This window comes from Bubalus bubalis, chromosome 14 (assembly GCF_019923935.1).
Source record: "Bubalus bubalis isolate 160015118507 breed Murrah chromosome 14, NDDB_SH_1, whole genome shotgun sequence".
NCBI lineage: Eukaryota > Metazoa > Chordata > Mammalia > Artiodactyla > Bovidae > Bubalus > Bubalus bubalis.
In genome coordinates this window covers 26,927,917-26,946,279 of record NC_059170.1, presented here as the reverse complement: position 1 = coordinate 26,946,279, position 18,363 = coordinate 26,927,917, and the positions used below count along the sequence as shown (strand labels likewise).

The 18,363-nt window shown below is 33.1% G+C and overlaps 1 protein-coding gene across 15 annotated transcripts in view; it reads left to right on the top strand.

Annotated features, from left to right (window-relative positions):
- The window catches only part of SYCP2 (synaptonemal complex protein 2), an 80,446-nt gene extending 62,829 nt beyond the window's left edge, over positions 1-17,617 (top strand). For 14 of the 15 annotated variants that reach the window (XM_044927819.1, XM_044927815.1, XM_044927817.1 and 11 more), the window contains 15 exons: positions 90-147; positions 1,349-1,520; positions 3,321-3,358; positions 3,826-3,996; positions 4,451-4,646; positions 5,769-5,965; positions 12,467-12,557; positions 12,805-12,945; positions 13,470-13,600; positions 14,641-14,735; positions 14,830-14,929; positions 15,509-15,567; positions 15,705-15,783; positions 15,885-15,941; positions 16,798-17,617. In XM_044927819.1, coding sequence (XP_044783754.1) covers positions 90-147; positions 1,349-1,520; positions 3,321-3,358; positions 3,826-3,996; positions 4,451-4,646; positions 5,769-5,965; positions 12,467-12,557; positions 12,805-12,945; positions 13,470-13,600; positions 14,641-14,735; positions 14,830-14,929; positions 15,509-15,567; positions 15,705-15,783; positions 15,885-15,941; positions 16,798-16,872 — 1,660 coding nt within the window. In that variant the 3' untranslated portion in view covers positions 16,873-17,617. The remainder of the gene's footprint in view (positions 1-89; positions 148-1,348; positions 1,521-3,320; positions 3,359-3,825; positions 3,997-4,450; positions 4,647-5,768; positions 5,966-12,466; positions 12,558-12,804; positions 12,946-13,469; positions 13,601-14,640; positions 14,736-14,829; positions 14,930-15,508; positions 15,568-15,704; positions 15,784-15,884; positions 15,942-16,797) is intronic. The other variant, XM_044927820.1, reaches the window with a different exon arrangement.
- The last annotated feature ends 746 nt before the right edge of the window (positions 17,618-18,363 follow it).

The following is an 18,363-nucleotide window of genomic DNA, read 5'->3' as shown; positions in this document are numbered from 1 at the left end:
AAGACTCTAAGAAACAGGTATAACTGTCCACTCACATGCTACCTTAAACAAGTAATTAAGATTAAAATTAATGCATATTTTTGTTTAAGGGTAGATTTAAGGAATCATGATGAACTTGAACCTCCTCTCAAAGCAAAAGATAAAAGAGTAAGTAATAATATCCTAATGTATCTATTAAATCAATGTTTGTTTTTATTTTATTTTTTATTTTATTTTTTTTTTAATTTTATTTTTAAATTTTACATAATTGTATTAGTTTTGCCATATATCAAAATGAATCCGCCACAGGTATACATGTGTTCCCCATCCTGAACCCTCCTCCCTCCTCCCTCCCCATACCATCCCTCTGGGTCGTCCCAGTGCACCAGCCCCAAGCATCCAGTATCGTGCCATCAAACCTGGACTGGCAACTCATTTCATACATGATATTTTACATGTTTCAATGCCATTCTCCCATATCTTCCCACCCTCTCCCTCTCCCACAGTCCATAAGACTGTTCTATACATCAGTGTCTCTTTTGCTGTCTCGTACACAGGGTTATTGTTACCATCTTTCTAAATTCCATATATATGCGTTAGTATACTGTATTGGTGTTTTTCTTTCTGGCTTACTTCACTCTGTATAATAGGCTCCAGTTTCATCCACCTCATTAGAACTGATTCAAATGTATTCTTTTTAATGGCTGAGTAATACTCCATTGTGTATATGTACCATAGCTTTCTTATCCATTCATCTGCTGATGGACATCTAGGTTGCTTCCATGTCCTGGCTATTATAAACAGTGCTGCGATGAACATTGGGGTACACGTGTCTCTTTCCCTTCTGGTTTCCTCAGTGTGTATGCCCAGCAGTGGGATTGCTGGATCATAAGGCAGTTAATATTTGTTTTTAATAATTTTTCAGTGCCAAAAATTATCACAGAACTGGAACACAAAAATATTAGGATCACTTTTGTTTTTACTTTGGAGAGATTATCCATGTTCCTGTTAAATTTTTCTTATGGTCTCTGAGCTATTTGTAATCATTAGTAATAGACGATATGACAATTCTACTCTCTTAAATGGTGTTAGGTTTTGTTTTTGTGGAAGTAAGCTGTTTTGATTTAACTTTTAATTAATAACAACATGGACAGCAAAATACGTCAGTCTCTGATCTGGATTTCAGAGTGTATTGGATAGGTCCTTAATGCCAAATGGATTCTTTAGCATGCTAAAATAATGAAGAACTAGTTTTTCTGAGTTTATTGGTAGGTTTGTTTTGTTTTGTTTTTGCTTAACTTGCTTTGTATGACATATAACAAGCCAGATTACTTCATCTATTATAAGAATTGTTTTTTTTTTAATATAGATTGGATCAGATTGTAAAAAGAAAAATCCGTTTAGTGATAGTGACACAGAATATAGATGTGATGACAGCAAGACTGATATTAGCTGGCTAAGAGAACCAAAATCAAAACCACTGATGATGGACTACAGCAGAAATAAAAATGTGAAGAAACATAAAAATGGGAAGAAATCAAGTAAGAAATCACTTTTTATAATTGCTGACCCTTATGAATGAGATATACCAAAACACTACAGCGATTTTTCTTTTTGTTTTATGATTTTTGGTACTATATTTAAATCTTTTTATTGGGATCTTAGGGACACAAAATATGACTTATTGTAATCTTTGGTTCACAACACACTCTCATTGTTCATCTACTCATCTACTTCAGTTATTTAATGTATTAAATATTCATGAGACCAGTATCCTAAACAAAATCAAACTTTGGACAGCACCCCACCCCCAGCTACATCCAACACACATACATTTTAGGAATTTATATAGATGCAATAAAAATTTATTGAAAGGAAAACAATTTTATTGCAGACATTTTTGTGTCTAAATCTTTCACAAAATGTTTTCCTGGCCTAAATCTTCTGTTTCTTTTAGTGAATCTCTTGAAGTAGTTGGATAGGTGTTTGAGGTATACATTTTTGGCTAGACATAGTGTCCATTTTCATAGGTTAACATCTATTTCAGTATTTTCTAAACCACAAAGACTTCATATATTCCATTTTTAAAAGAAGGTAGTATAACTAAGCTTTTAAGTTTATATTTATTTTAAGGGAATCAATTTTTATTTCAGGATAAAAATAATTGTTAGTGACCTGTGGGAGTTGAGGGAGGGAATGATGGCTTACAAAGAAGTAAAAAGGAAATAGGAAAAAGTAGAGGAAATAGGAATGAACTTTGGCATATGTTTAGAAATGTGACTGAATTTAGAAAACAGATGTGAGTTCAATCATATTCATAAAGAAGAGAAACAATAACAGTATCACATTTATGAGACAGTATGAAATAGTACAGTGTATGCAGAAAGTGCAGTGTCAGAGTAGTTGAAATGTAGGTCAGACTTGTGGGAAAATATTGAAAAATGCTGCTGGCTCTAGTCATAGTGTGTGGACTTAGAAGCAGTGTGTTACAAGCCAAGGAGAAACATGGTAAGATTATATAGTCAGGAGCTATTGTCTGGTGGGAAGATGTGTAAGTAAAGATATTTATAACATAGACTAGAAATCTTGGTGAGTTATTAAAGGTTAGATAGAATACTGTAATCAGCAAATACTCTTAAAATTGAACACTTCTGAGTGAGTTGTTTTGTTTATGTACCTGAATGACAAGTCAATATGTACAAGCTGGCTTATTGCCAGGATTGGAGGACCTTTCTTCCAGAATTTCATTATTTCCTTGGCTTGGATTATCCCAATTATTAAGGCTTCAGTTAATATTTAGAAAGTTGAACTTGTGCTAGAAATCAAAAAAGGGAATAGGGACTGAGGCAATTCTCAAAAATATGGGTAAATCTTAGAAACATAATGATGGGTGAAAAATAAAGCAAATCATAGTATATTACATGACATGACTATTTTGTATTGTTTAGGGATATACATCTGTGAAGTAAAACTGTAAGGTCAAGTGACTAAGAAACAGATTTAAGGATAGTGATGGCCTTTTGGCAGAGGGGCTATAGGCTATACAGGGTCTTATAAGGGAGTACACAAAGTAGATTCAGTATTATTCATAATCTAGTTCCTGAATGGAATAGTAAATTCATGGATATTGACTTTATAGTGTGTTACATATTCTTTTGTTTCTTTAAAAATTTATAATATAAAGGAGAAGGGAAGTTTGTAATTCATATTGTACCAAATTATACTTTTGAAGGTACATGCTTTCTGTTATGATTTTAACTTATTTGCAGACATATTCTACCAATTTTTAATGTCAGTTCTTGTCTATTTGAAAAATTTAACCTTATTTTCTTGAATTGCAGGACCATCTTTGGAAAGGGCACAACCAAGATCTAAAATGGTAAAACCAGGAAATCTGTGTTTGAACATCCCTTTAAAATTATCTTTCTCCTTGTAATGAAAAAATATCATTTGTCATCTCATAATTTTATCCTTGGTATCAGTTCCTTGTTTCCTTTAATTGTTCCAAGCTTTGCACACTTACTTCTGCCTTTTTGAATCATGTTGTTTTAAGTCTGTTTTACTCTGTGGTTATAGATATTTTTGACAGCTTTTCCTTTCTCTCTTAAGTTACATAATATATATCAGATCTCATAGAACTTTAATTATTCAGATTAAAAGTTGATAAAGAATATATTTTAAATGAAAAGAGAAAATTCAGTCATTTTAAAAGTATTAATCAAGAATCTTTTTATTCCTACAAATATTCATATAGATTCTGTCATAGTGTCAATTTTATAGCAAATAGCTAAATAGCTTGTATCTCAAAATATTGATCTAATATACTCAGGAATTTTTCTTCTAAAGACATCCAACAAAATCATTACCAAAAAGGTAGACGAGACAGTTGCATATGGGAGAACCAGACTTCCACGAAGAGCGGCAAAAACCAAAAAAAATTATAAAGACCTCTCAAATTCAGAATCAGAGGGCGAACAAGAATTTTCATGTTCATTTAAAGAAAAAGTTCTAGTACAGGTAAGTAGATACAATTCAAATTATTGACCCTTTTAAAATATTAGATATATATTTTGGTAAGAATGTCAGATTTATTTTGTCACTTCTTTTTAAGATTTAACCTATGTGAGAAAACATAAATTGATAACAATTGTAAACAATTTTGAATTCTAAAATTTTAAGTGAAATATGGGAACTCTGATTTCCCTAAACTGGAAATCATTTTCTTTGAACCATTATAGCATTTTATTTGTATCTATTAGGATATTTATGGTCTCATAGTCTCCGGTGAATTTGTCATATGCTTTCTAGTATATTAGAAAGTCTTCACTACTCATGTTGAGGCCCCCGTTATACCTGTATGTAGTGAAATAAGGCATTTTATAAATATTTCAATGTAATTTAAATTGTTCTATGTGTCCAAGTATAAATCATTTGCATTCATGAATAATTTGAAAGTTATCAATATTTTTAGGAGAAGATTCATTCCAGAAGCAAAACCATGAAACTGCCAAAAAAACAGCAGAATTCCTTCACTGCCAAAACACAAAAGGATGTATCAAAAGAATGGAAAATCTCATCTCTCCTCAAAGATGCTGGAAGAGATAATAGTCTTGACCCATCTCCTGTGTCTTTATCTGGGAGTCCATCATCTATAGAAGTAATGAGATGTCAGTGTCATTTTTTTCTTCTAGTTGAATATTTAGATAATTTCCTAGGCCCTTTCTATATTATATCTCTATGTGAAAACACAATTTGAAGACTAATTTTGGGGGGTATATTTAAGATTTTTACTAGTCAAAACTTCATTTTTATGTTAGTTAATGCTAATAACTTGGTCTTGCTAAGGCTAGTTGGCAACAATATTACTGTGACACTGAAGTTAGGAAGTTAAAGACCAAATACATTTTCCAGGTAAAAATGGAAATAATTATGGGGCTTTCTGTTTTCTCATTTTTACATTTCATTGACAAAAGTCCCCAAGGAATATCATGTTGATTCTGTAGACTCACAGTGGATTATCTTCATAAACAATTGAGGCTTTGCTTTTATTTAAAAATAACTGGCAAAGAGAAAAGTTTTCTTTGGAGCTCTGACATAGGTATATGTTTTTCAAGTATAGAAACTATAAAAATAAGTATCTAGTTTTAATACCTTTTTCTTTTATGGATATTTTAAAGCATTTATAAGTGTCATTTTAGCTAAAATTGAAGGTTTATACCAGTTAATGTACATTTCCTCTAAAGTAGTTATTTTGTTCTTTTCTAGAATGTTTTCATAATGCTCAGGACCACTGTCATCTCAGACAAGCACACAGAAGACAGTTGCACATGCCCTGATTTGATCTGAAAACTATCTTTCTGAGAATTCTTTATACTAAGACTTATTTCAGTCATGAATTTTCTCATCCACATATAAAAGATTTAGATCAGATGATTTCCTAAGCCATTTTACCATAAAATTCTGTGACTTTAGTATCTCAGTACTGCCTATGGTGTTAGAATACTCAAGATAATAATTAGGTTGATCATTATAGTACAGCCCATACTATAGATATTTTTGTTTGAAAATGTTTGAAAGTTCTTATTGTTACAATTATGTTTTAAATTGAATAATTTTTTAAAGTCTTATATTTTACATATAATTTTATCTTGGTATATTGAAAGTTTATCCTTTCTAAATACAGCTAAAATTTGGGAATTTGCTAAATTATTATATTTTTAGAATTTAATACTATTTCTTAAGATGTCAACTGTCATCTCTTTTTGTTTGTATTTTGTGAGATAATATAGGTGTAGAGAAAATAACAGAAAGGGACTTTACTCAGGATTGTGACTGTGTAGCAGAATCAGTATCACCTGATCCAAAAACTTCATCACCTGAATCCTTAAACAGTGGAGTTGGAGGTCCAATAAAGTCATCCAGAAACAGTGAGAAAAATTTACTGTGTACAAGAGAAAGTTCATCAATTGCACAATCATTCTTTTTGGTAAGAAAAAAAATATGTGTATATATATATATTTTATCAGATATACCTGAGGGAAGTAAATCATTTGCCGCTAAATCAAATATGCAGTGCTTGTCTACTTAAGGTTCTGAGTTTGGTCTTGGGGAGAGAGGAACTTACCAATAAGTAAAATAGCCTCAGTGAACTAATAGACTGATATGTTCAGGAGGACAGTGCAGTGATATGAGAACTACGGAGTACTGATAAGAATTCTGTAATAGAAACAGTCCCTTCCAAAGAGGTATTACTTGTTTGTCTACCTGTCAGAACTGCATTTCCTAGACTGGAATAGGCTTTTTCCTGCAGCACAGGCACTTCTTTCAGGTTTTACCAAAACTCAAAATCTGTAAACTTTTAGTTACTAAATCACAAGTTGACAAAGAATGTAGTTGAAACAGTATGACCATAGCGTTTGCTTTAAAGATTTATAGAGGAACTTTACCTATCAGTTTTAAACAGTATGACTATTAACTTAATGGTATATTGAAAATTTCTTTATTCTGCCACTGATATTGTTATTTGTACCATTTCTTATTGATAAAATATGTACATATATTCAAGTCTTTTAAAAAGACATTAGATATAGGGATCAAATATGGGTCAAAGTGAGGGTAGCTAAATATATAATGTCTACAAGTAGTAGTTTATAGTTTGAATTCTTTTTTAAGTTGTTTGTACTTCAGTGTCAGTTTACAATGCACCCCCCCCCACCTCCAACCCTCTTTTTGGCTTAGGTTTTATAGATAATCTGGCTTGATTTGGAAAATTTTGAAGTAGTAATAAAGTTACAGAACTGATTGCCAAGATAATGTAGTTCATTATAACTGAGTCTAGCTGAAAGTTCTGAATTAGAATTACATTAAATCCTGAGTCCACTGTTTGCTAGCTGTGAAACATTTTATAAGCTAATGAATCCCTCTGCACCTCAATTTTCTCATCTGTAAAACAAGGCTATGAAAAACTAAATAGACTGATTATGTAAGCATTACCTGATACATGGTAAATACTCAAATATATTATTCTCCTGATATGTGCTAATCTCTGTATACAAAAATGGAATTAAGGAAGTTCAGCACACCTATAGCCACAATCTAAAATCTCTGAAAAAGCCAGCCAGCCTTCTGTCCCATGATTTTGAGTCAAGTGTTTTGGTTGTTTTTTTTTTAATATTTTAATTTTTTAACTAAAGGATAATTGCTTTATAGAATTTTGTTTTCTATCAAACCTCAACATAAATCGGCCATAGGTACACATATGTCCCCTCCCTCTTGAACCTCCCTCCGATCTCCTTCCTCATCCCACCCCTCTAGGTTGATACAGAGCCCCTGGTTGAGTTTCCTGAGACATAGAGCAAATTTGCATTAGCTATCTATTTTTCATATGGTAATGTAAGTTTCCATGTTACTCTCTCCATACATCTCACCCTCTTCTCCCCTCTCCCCGTGTCCATAAGTCTGTTCTCTGTGTTTGTGTCTCCATTGCTGCCCTGAAAATAAATTCTTCAGTACCATCTTTCTAGATTCCATATATATGCATTAGTGTACAATACTTCTAGGCTCTAGGTTCATCCACCTCATTAGAACTGATTCATATGTGTTCCTTTTTATGGCTGAGTAATATTCCATTGTGTATATGTACCAAAACTTACCTATTTATCTGTCGATGGACATCTAGGTTGCTTCCATGTTCTAGCTATTGCAAATAGTGCTGCAGTGAACATCGGGATACATGTGTCTTTTTCAATTTTGGTTTCCTTAGGGTATATTCCTAGGAGTGGCATTGTTGGGTCATATGGTGGTTTTATTCCCAGTTTTTTAAGGAGTCTCCATACCATCTTCCATAGTAGCTATATCAATTTACATTCCCACCAACAGTGCAAGAGGTTGCCTTTTCTTCATACCCTTGCCAGCATTTCTCACGTGTAACCTTTCTGGTGGCCATTCTGACTGGTGTGAGGTGATATCTCATTGTAGTTTTGATTTGCATTTCTCTAATAATGAGGGATGTTGAGCATCTTTTCATGTGTTTGTTAGCCATCTGTATGTCTTCTTTGGAGAAATGTCTGTTTAGGTCTTTTTTCCACTTTCTAATCGGGTTGCTTTGCTGGTATTGAGTTACATGAGCTGCATGTGTATTTTGGAAATTAACCCTTTGTCAGTTGTTTCATTTGCTATTATTTTCTCCCATTCTAAGGGTAGTCTTTTCACCTTGTTTATAGTTTGTTTTTCTGTGAAAAAACTTTTAAATTTAATTAGGTCCACTTGTTTACTTTTGGTTTTGTTTCCATTACTCTAGGAGGTGGGTCATAGAGTATCTTGCTTTATGTCATCGAGTGTTCTGCCTATGTTTTCCTCTAGGAGTTTTATAGTTTCTGGTCTGGTCTTACATTTAGGTCTTTAATCCATTTTGAGTTTGTCTTTGTGTATGGTGTTAGGAAGTGTTCTAATTTCATTCTTTTACATGTAGCTGTCCAGTTTTCCCAGCACCACTTACTGAAGAGGCTGTCTTTGCCCCATTGTATATTCTTGGCTCCTTTGTCAAAAATAAAGTACCAATATGTGTATGGGTTTATTTCTGGGCTTTCTATCTTGTTCCATTGGTTTATATTTCTGTTTTTGTGCCAGTACCATACTGTGTTGATAACTGTAGCTATGTAGTATAATCTGAAGTCAGGAAGGTTGATTCCTCTTAAAACCTCCATTCTTCTTAAAACCCCTTTGGCTATTCATGGTCTTTTGTGTTTCCATATGAATTGTGAAATTTTTTTGTTCTAGTTCTGTGAAAAATGCCATTGGTAATTTGATAGTGATTGCATTGAATCTGTAGATTGCATTTGGTAGTACAGTCATTTTTGCAATATTGATTCTTCCTACCCAGGAACATGGAATATATCTTTACATCTGTTTATGTCATCTTTGATTTCTTTCATCAGTGTCTTATAATTTTCTGTATACTATTCTTTTGTCTCCTTAGGTAGGTTTATTCCTATTTTATTCTTTTTGTTGCAATGGTGAATGAGGTTGATTCCTTACTTTCTTTTTCTGATTTTTCATTGTTAGTGAACTGTTTTTACTCCTGCAGTGTTTTATGACCCTTTTATTCTGTTTAACCAGTAGTTTTCACAAAGCATATATTTCAAACAACATTTTATATGAAACTTTCAGTGTGCCAACTATAAAAATGCAGCTATACTGTTTAAAGCAGATAGGTCTGAACCCTGACCTACATACCTTCCCTCTCTGATAATCCCCCAAAGGCACCTTTGCAAGACTCTTAATTTCTACAGACCACAGTTTAAAACCATTTATGATTGATTAGACAGGCATGCCATGGTCCTTTCTTGGTATTGCTTCATCATCCTTCCTTTCCCTGAATCCTTTCTTTCGTTAGTATCCCATGTTGCAAATCTCAGCACTTAAGTCATCCCCACTCACCTACTTTGATGCTGTTTGCTAGATGAAATTTTGTTACATATTTATTGGCTGGACATTTACAGGAGACACTGTGTTTCCAATTTACTAACTATTGACTCGTCATTCTAAGTCTCTCAGTCATGTACAACTCTTTGCAACCCCATGGACTATGTAGAGTCCATGGAATTCTCCAGGCCAGAATACTGGAGTGGGTAGCCTCTCTCTTCTCCAGGGGATCTTCCCAAGCCAGGGATTGAAGCCAGGTCTCCCACATTGCAGGCAGATTCTTGACCAGCTGAGCCACAAGGGAAGCCCGACTCTTCATTAGGTATTGGAAATTTGCTATGTAAATTTGTTGTACCAGCTTACACTCTCCAACAATGATATGTGATATTGCCCATTTTTCTACTGTTTTTTAGTTTTTTCTTTTTTGCCAATCTGATGAATTTAAAATGTGTCTGACTTTAATTTGCATTTTTCAGATTAACTGCATCAGTGAGTATTTTCATATTTTTTGGCCATTTTGTAAATTGCTTTTTTTTTAATTTTTAAAACTGTATTGTTTGATTTTTCCTATAAATTTGGAGGAGTTCTTACTATATGTTGGATATTAATTATTGGTTATATCCAATGCAAACATTCCTTTTCTAGAATATAGCTTGTCTTTTCACTTAATTATGAAATTTACCAATCTTTTGTTTAAGAAATCCTTCCCTCAGTTATTGTCATAAATATATTTTCTCTACAAATGTTAGTTCTAAATTTGAGGTTTTCTGTTTTTCTAGGCTTCCTCTTTTTGCATATGGATAGTGAGTTAGTGCAATGCCATACATTGGATAACTGCTCCTTTCTCCATCATCTCTGATGACACTTGATGGCAAGCTCATGGGTCAGCTGTTCGCCCAGTAAAGTATAGGATAGTACCTCTCTCTGTCTCTATGCTAACACAGCATTACTTCAGTTTGTATATTAATAGTTTTATGCATACAGTGGTTTCACCACCCCCATCTTGACCCTCCTCTCATTATACTTCCAAATTATAAGCCCTGTACTTGGCGCATATAGTTTAGTTTGTTTAAGGAAAGAATTGTTTTTTACCAATACTGAGATTTCTCATCCATATATTTCATTTTTCTCTCTACAGTTTGGTCTTATTTCCAACAAAGTTGTGCAAAATCTTCCACAAAGAAAGTTGTACTTCTGCAGTGCTTAATTGGCTTTTTACTTTACTGTATTAAAGAAAAAACTTAAATTGTTTTCTGCGTTTTTAACTTTTTGCTTTTGTATAGAAACACTGTTGATTTTTATATCTCCCACATCCCTGGCAAATTCTATCATACTTACCTGCTTAAATTCTCTTGAATTTTCAAAATAGGTAATCAAACTGTTTTTATGGTAATTTTCTCATTTTCTCTTCCAATCCTTGTATACATGGTCTTTTCAAGGTGACTCTGACATGTGGAGCAATGTTAAATAGATATCATACTAGTATGTATGCTTATCGATAGTTTTTAATAGATACTTGTTAGCAAATTAATGTTCTAATTGTTTAAATGCCTTATTTCACTTACGAATGGGTGTTGAATTTTAGCAGTGAACTAGTTATTCCCTCAGAATTTAAGTAGTTTTACTTTAATGTCTTTGTATTTTTCTTTAGTTTTTTTTTAACTTCCTTTGGGTTTCTGTATGTCTTGTTCATTCATAGCACAGTTAAGTATAATACTGTTGTGAATAGAAGTAGTACAGTTGTGGTACAGTTGACCCTCTATATCTGTAGGTCCACATCTTTGTCAGCCAACCATGGATTCAACCAACTGTGAATCAGTACTTCATATGTAGGACATGAGCATCAGTGGATTTTGGTATTTGCAAGGGGTCCTGGAACCAGTTCCCCCTATCCCCCACAGATACTGAGGGAAGAATGTACTTGTGCTCAGTTGCTCACTCTTGTCCGACTCTTTTCAACCCCATGGACTGTAGTGGGTTACCATGCCCTCCTCCAGGGGATCTTCCCAATGCAAGGGATCGAACCCGGGTCTCCTGGATTGCAGGCAGATTCTTCACCATCTGAGCCTCCAGGGAAGCCCAATTGCAACAGCTATTCAGATGTAAACAGTTATACTTCAGGAAAAATTTATGGAAATTGAACCTCCAAATATGAAAGTCATATGGTACTACAGCGAGTAAGCTTTCCTTAAACTAAAGTAGTTCTTAATAAGAATCAGATTACAGGCCTTTAGTAATAGTTATAATAATTTAGTATTTTTCACCTGTTATCTGAAAGTGTGATGTTTAAAATATGTAGGATGGTTTGATCATAGAAAAAAAGTTGAAATACTTACAATGAGAAAGTCTTAAATAGGCTATTGCTTTAAACCACTGACTTACATATTTATAATTAAGACTTAGTGGTTTCATGATTATATAGAAATTTGGTTGAGTTTTTCCACTATAAAAGTCAACCAACAAAAATATTAATATTTAATAACCTATAAAATACAGAATGTTAGGACAGAATTATAGCTTGGAGTGGGCTGGGTTTTGGGCTATACCAGCCTCCACTTAGGACAGGTTGGTATATATAGACTGAGTAGAGAAACATCATTAACTTAAGTATAGAAGGGGAACTGGAAATGGACACAGATTTTCAGAAAACAGGAAAAAAACTAATTTGGCTAACACATTTGTATTTGAATCAGTAAGACATAAGGTTAGAGGACAAAGATGTGGCTTAAAGATATAATTTGAAGGAAGTAGTTTAGACTTTTCTTTGGCTTCCCTCCTGACTCAAAGAAATCAAACTCCTAATAAGGAAGAATTGAAAAATAGGATTAGTTTTAAAAAGCAGCTCAAAACTATTGCTGTAATTTAAGATTGAGGTTAACATAAGGATTTAGGAAAATGCATAACAGTGTGAGAGATTAAAAAGGGATAGAAACAATGTGAAGAAAAAAACCAAATTGATAGCATTTGCAACTTATTGTCTATAGAACTTGAGAGAGAGATGGTCAAAGGTGAATCCAGGAGTACTTACACAGAATGTTTTTCCAATTTCTGATACTTATCTTAGAAAAGTCATTCAGCATCTCCATTATCCACGTCTAGTGAAGAAAGAGAGAAAACATGGTACGGCATGCCCTGTGACTCCAGACATATGTCAGGTTTGTGGTCAAAGACTTGCTTTTTAAAAAATGCATAATAATTACTGAAATACTACTGTGAAATTTCACCTAAAGAAATTATGTTTTTATAATTATACCATTATTCAATTTAATGTCAAAATTATATAGGATTTAATGCAGTTGTCTAAAACTATACAAACGGAAACAAGGGCTTTTTTAAATAAAAGCAATCATATATTAGGTATTTTTAATTAAGATTGTAGCACTGTTATTTACTGTTCCTAAGGCTGTATACAACATCTTAGTCGCAAACGAATGTACACGGAAGATAGTCTAAATAATTCTGGTGAAGTGGAAGAAGAAAGAGCAAACTTGCTTCCCAAAAAACTCTGTAAAAGCAAAGATGCAGATCATCACACCTACAAAGGTAGGTAGATCAGATGCCTATGTCAAAATGCAATTAATTTGGAAAGTGGTTTCTTCAATTTTGAGTGACTTCTTTCATAAAACAAATTCCTTTGTAAAGATAACTTTGGATAGATCCAAGGAGGATGCTTTATCACAAAGTTCACTGTATTTTACTGTTATAGTAAGCATGATTTTACTCATAAGTCTTCCTCATCACTACCATATACAGGCTTTACTACAGTATTAACTGATAGATTAGCATATCACTAAATAGTTGGGTTATTAATGTGCAAGTAGTAAAGAATTAGTTTTTTAAAAAATCAATATGTTCCATTTTAATGTTACTGTTTCTGCCTTAATTCCCATGCTGAAAGGCTTTTTATAAGTCAGAATATTTTAAATGAAAAATATGCCTATGATTTATAATCCTTAGATTACATATAGAATCTGAAAATAAGACATTGTTCTTAGTCTCATGACAAAGAAGGTAAAATTTGTAACAATGCATATCTTAATTTTAGCTGATTGTCTTCATTTTTTTAGTGTCCAAAAGTATATCTCCGTTATCAGCAAATGACTTTTCTATTCCTTTGGAGAACTGGGAAACTGAAATTTCAGATGTAGGGATGATGATGTGCGAGCAGCTCAATACAGAATTTCAGAGGAAAGTTAATGTGAGTTGTCATCCTTTAAATTATGATAATGTGCCACACTTTCTACTAGACTGTCAGTTCAGTTAACCCTTCGGCAACAAAACACCCATTCATGAACTCAGCTTTCCTCATGCACTGGTAAAAAGCTGGAATGATTCATGAGCCAAGTTTTTCTAAAATTTTATATTACCCATATTCTTTACCTATGGGTTCTCTTTGTCCTATTTTCCTTTTCAGTTTAACATTGAGTCTTCTGTGATTTTTCTTTTTTCTGAACAATTTTCTTTTTTTGCCTAGTCTTTAATACATTTTTAAAATCTCACAGCAGTAACTGCTTGTGAGGGTACTATATAAAGTATAGAGGAGGAACAGCCTCAGTCAGAAACCCATTTCATTTTGTTTCACCAGTTCTGTACTTAAGTTCCTTAGTTATTGTGGTTCCAGTGAGGTGATATTTGCAAAAATACTTCCTAAAATACAGTAATTCTAAATTACTGTTTTCTCCACTCATCTCTTTTTCTCACATGCCTATATTTAGACAGTTCTTTTTCCCCTCCTGTTAAGACATTTTCCTGCACAGGTTATCAGCTCTCTTTCTTTGCTTTTTTCTTTTCTTCATGGGTAAACTCTGAAATTATTTAAGATTCTGTAGATTTCTTTTGAGTTGATTTATCCAAGGTCACCCTCGTCTAAACAGAGAAGCCCTGATTCGTACATTCTGCATATCTGTGACTAGATGTGGATATGTTTTATGGAAAATGGTAGTAATTTTGAGTGTGACTCCTGGGCTGTGTTCCTGAAAAGAATTATAATCACTAGCATTTTGGTAAATGTGATGTACTTATGAAAATAACTAGCAATTCCAACCCTCAGTCAGAGCCTTCCTGGTGGGACTGAGCTTATTCATTAACACTTACAGTTTAAATCACTTGACTTTTTAATTTTTCACTGTTCTAAGTTCTTAGTCCTTTATATTTCATGGAAAAGGCTTTGGTCTTAATATAGTCTTGGTTAGATTATTTTGTAAAGATTTTTCAAGTTATAAAATGAGTGTTTTTCAGATACGCCACAAAATGATGGATTATTTTACTAAACAGACTTGGAAAACAATTCAACAACATATAAAAGCAATCAACCAGAAGATTCAGGAGTACAGGTCTGTGCTAAAAATCCCTTCTGAAATATCCTAAGTGCTTTGTATTCTGAGTGCTATCATTTTTTTAAAAAATCTCATTTTCTTTCTTTAATAGGATCAAAAAACTTGACAAGTTCCAATTCATCATCATAGAGGAGCTAGAGAATTTTGAGAAAGATTCACAGTATTTAAAAGATTTGGAGAAGGAATTTGTGGTTTGTGCTTATAAGAGTTTAAAAATAATTGTAAAACCTCATTTTTAAAGAGCTGCACTCAGGAAAACTTCTATTAACCTTCTACTTTTAGACTATACCATAAAGGTTTTTGTTTTTTAGGACATAATTTAGTTTTATCCTAGATTTTTAGTTAGTTTCATGTACATACACTAAAAATACAGACTTAAGTTTATGATCAAGGGGGATTAACGTACATACTACTATATATAAAATGGTAAAAGAACAACGACCTATACAGCCAAGTATATTCAATATCTTGAAATAACTTAAATGGAAAAGAATCTGAAAAAATACATGTATGCATGTGTAACTAAAATCACTTTGCTATATATATATCTGAAACATTGTAAATCAACTGTACTTTAGTAAATACACATATATATATAAAGTTTATGACTACCTTTTACAGGGATAAAGTCTGAAAGAGTTTATGACATCTGCAATATTCTTAGCATATAGCCAGGTTGTTTTTTAAATTAGAAATAAATATAGTAAATTCTACTGTTTAAATTTTTAGTCATAACTACAGTATAACTAGTTTTGTACTTTTAAATTTAGGACTTTCGGGAAAAGGTATTCCAGCAGTTCAGTGCCTATCAAAAACGTGAACAACAGAGGTCAGTATGACATTCTTAATGATTAGAATATATAACAAGACTTTTTGGTCAAAAAATTAAAATTATATATACTATATTATAGTAATTTAATTTGTTAAATACCAAAGTAAATGCACAGGTAACTTTCATTATTTTAGACTTCACATTTTAAAAGCTTCATTGGACAAGAATGTCTTCTACAGCACTGCTTGTGAAGAAAATATTGTTACATCTCAGGTATAAATTCTGTATTTTTGTATGTAATCTCTCAATATTGGTTAGTCCAACTTTTTGCTGTGAACTAAGTAAATTCCATGGAAGAAATTATTTATTCACAGATGTGTTTGATGAAAGAAAACATGAAAATGCTGCAAGACAGACTTCTTAAGGAAATGGTAAATCAATATCTAGTTTGGGTTTTTCAAATGGAATGATCAGTCATGCTTTTATGTGTTTAAATGAGAAATTCTTCCACAGGTCTTTTCTTTTTGGATTGAAACCACGGGGGTTCTTTTAGTTCTTTAAAATGGGAGCAAATTTATAGTAGAAAATAGGGGTGATTTTAAATGAGTGTCTCCTTAAAAGAAAGAGCAATTTAAAAGGAAGCTAGAATAATTATTTCTTTGTATGTATCTAAGCAAAGTGCACCACAGCAGTCTTGCTGTGTCTTCTGAAGGAGAAGGGGTGTCAGGCAGAGCAAGAAAGAATTTTCATGTACTATATTTGAGGATAAAATTAGCTGATTTTGCAGAGGTCTAGTAGACAAGCAACTGGATTCTGGGGGAAGAGCTCACCAGGGTGGGGAACAGGGAAGGTGTCTAAAGGTGCTGTCCAGGGAAACATGCCTTTGGTGGTTCCTCAGAGATAGAGGCATTTCTGTGTATACTACAGGATATTTTAATATACTTTGATTAAATTTTAATAGAACCTCAGTATGCTGATAGTAGAGGCTAAGACGATAGTTGTTACTAAGCCAGTTTAGCTGGAAGCACATAAGCTAACTAACTAGACTGATCCTTGTTGAAGTTCTTTTCTAGACTGTGGATTTAATATTTAAAGGAAGTAAAAAATTTCATTGATTTGGGGTTTAAAATTGATCTCTCAGTTGATCATCTAAATATATATCTAAAATATCAGTAATAAGCATATAGTTCTGTAGATACCTAGGAACAGCCCTTAGGGGATTGGATAGGATGATAGTTTTACAGTGAATCACTGTTCAAAGTGATTTTTTTTTTTTCTTGGCCACAGCAAGAAGAGGAGCTTCTCACTGTACGCAGAGGACTGAGGTCATTATTCATGGCTCATGAGAGAAACAGTGTTTGATGTCTAGTTGTTCTCAACAAGTTTTATCCAATTATTCCTGTTTAGCTTACGAAATACCAGAGTAGCTCTATAAAGAAAAGACATGTTACCCAAGCAAGAGTACCTCTGTAGAACCCTCTAAATTCAAAGAACTGTCTGTCCTCTGCTGGATAAGAAAGAACCTGTAATCACCATAACATGACTTAGCCCCGAAGCCTTTTGTCTGTGCAATACTTTTTTCAGAAAGCTTTGGGAAACCAATCAGTAGAAGGAATTGGCTTACTTTTATAGTAATATTTACATGAGACAAATATTACCAAGTTAACTATACTCATACAACTAGTTATTAAAATCTATCATATAAAATATATTTTAAATGCAAACAGTTTGAACTAAATATATAAAGTATTGTTAAAATTTACTAGTTTAGAACATGGTTCAAATAATAAAATTTAGTGATGCATAGAAGGGGACGAAGTCCGATTTAAAATGCTTACCTGAGTGTACAGCAGTACTTTCAGCATACTGTTGGAGAGAGTATTTATTCAGCTATGGCTCCATTGTATTAGAAGGCACTAAATAGCCTAACAGTTATCATTTTAATTCTAGGTACACATATTATTAACTCAAGCAGGCTGTTTTGACAAGTACTTTTTAAGCCCTAGGGTTCACTGTAATATTTTGCTAGATTAATATATGAAAATGAATACATAGTTTGCTTTAATTGTGTAATAAAGTTGAAATAAATGCTGTAACTTGCATGTTATACAGTTATTCTAATTTTTTTTGAATATCCTCCAGTCAGACATCTGAAGTATACCATCATACCATCTCACTTTACCATTATTTAAGTACAGTGGTAAAAGTGGGTTCTTAGTCTAAATAAGCAAAAAAAAAAAAAAACCTTTGCATCATAGCTTTATTCCACTGTTAGCATCAGCTAAGATTTATTGATAGCATAGCAGAAATTCTACTTCAGGAAACAGTGACAAATCTTCATTAAAACAACTCAGGAGTTGTAACTCTGTGTTCCCCCATGAGACTTCAAAATTAATCCATTATGGCACACATACTTTTTTATCTCCACCCCTTGGCCAGACTTCCAAGACCTCTAAACCCATGCTGATTCCCATACTGTTTTGTATGTGTAATCCCCCCCAGGTGCCCGCTTTCTCCCAGCTCTTTAATAAACCATTCTGCTTTGACCTTGTCATTATCAGTAGTTGTGCCCTGAATCTCACTTCAGATGTTAATCATCCCACCCTGCTTTCTAGAGTAGTCCCAGGCTGTTTACTCCACTACTGTCTGCTATGCTTGTTAACCCTCTTGTCCTTCCTTCCTTGCCTTACCGATTTTAGAGTCCTTAGTCCTAGACAGTACTCTCACCCTCTCACCTTTCCTCAGCTTTTTATGTACTAGTTCAAACCCTTCATTCCACAACTTGAACATCACTTGAGAAAAACAAATATGTGGTCATCAATTTAAACCTTAATTATATTTCTTTTTTTTTTG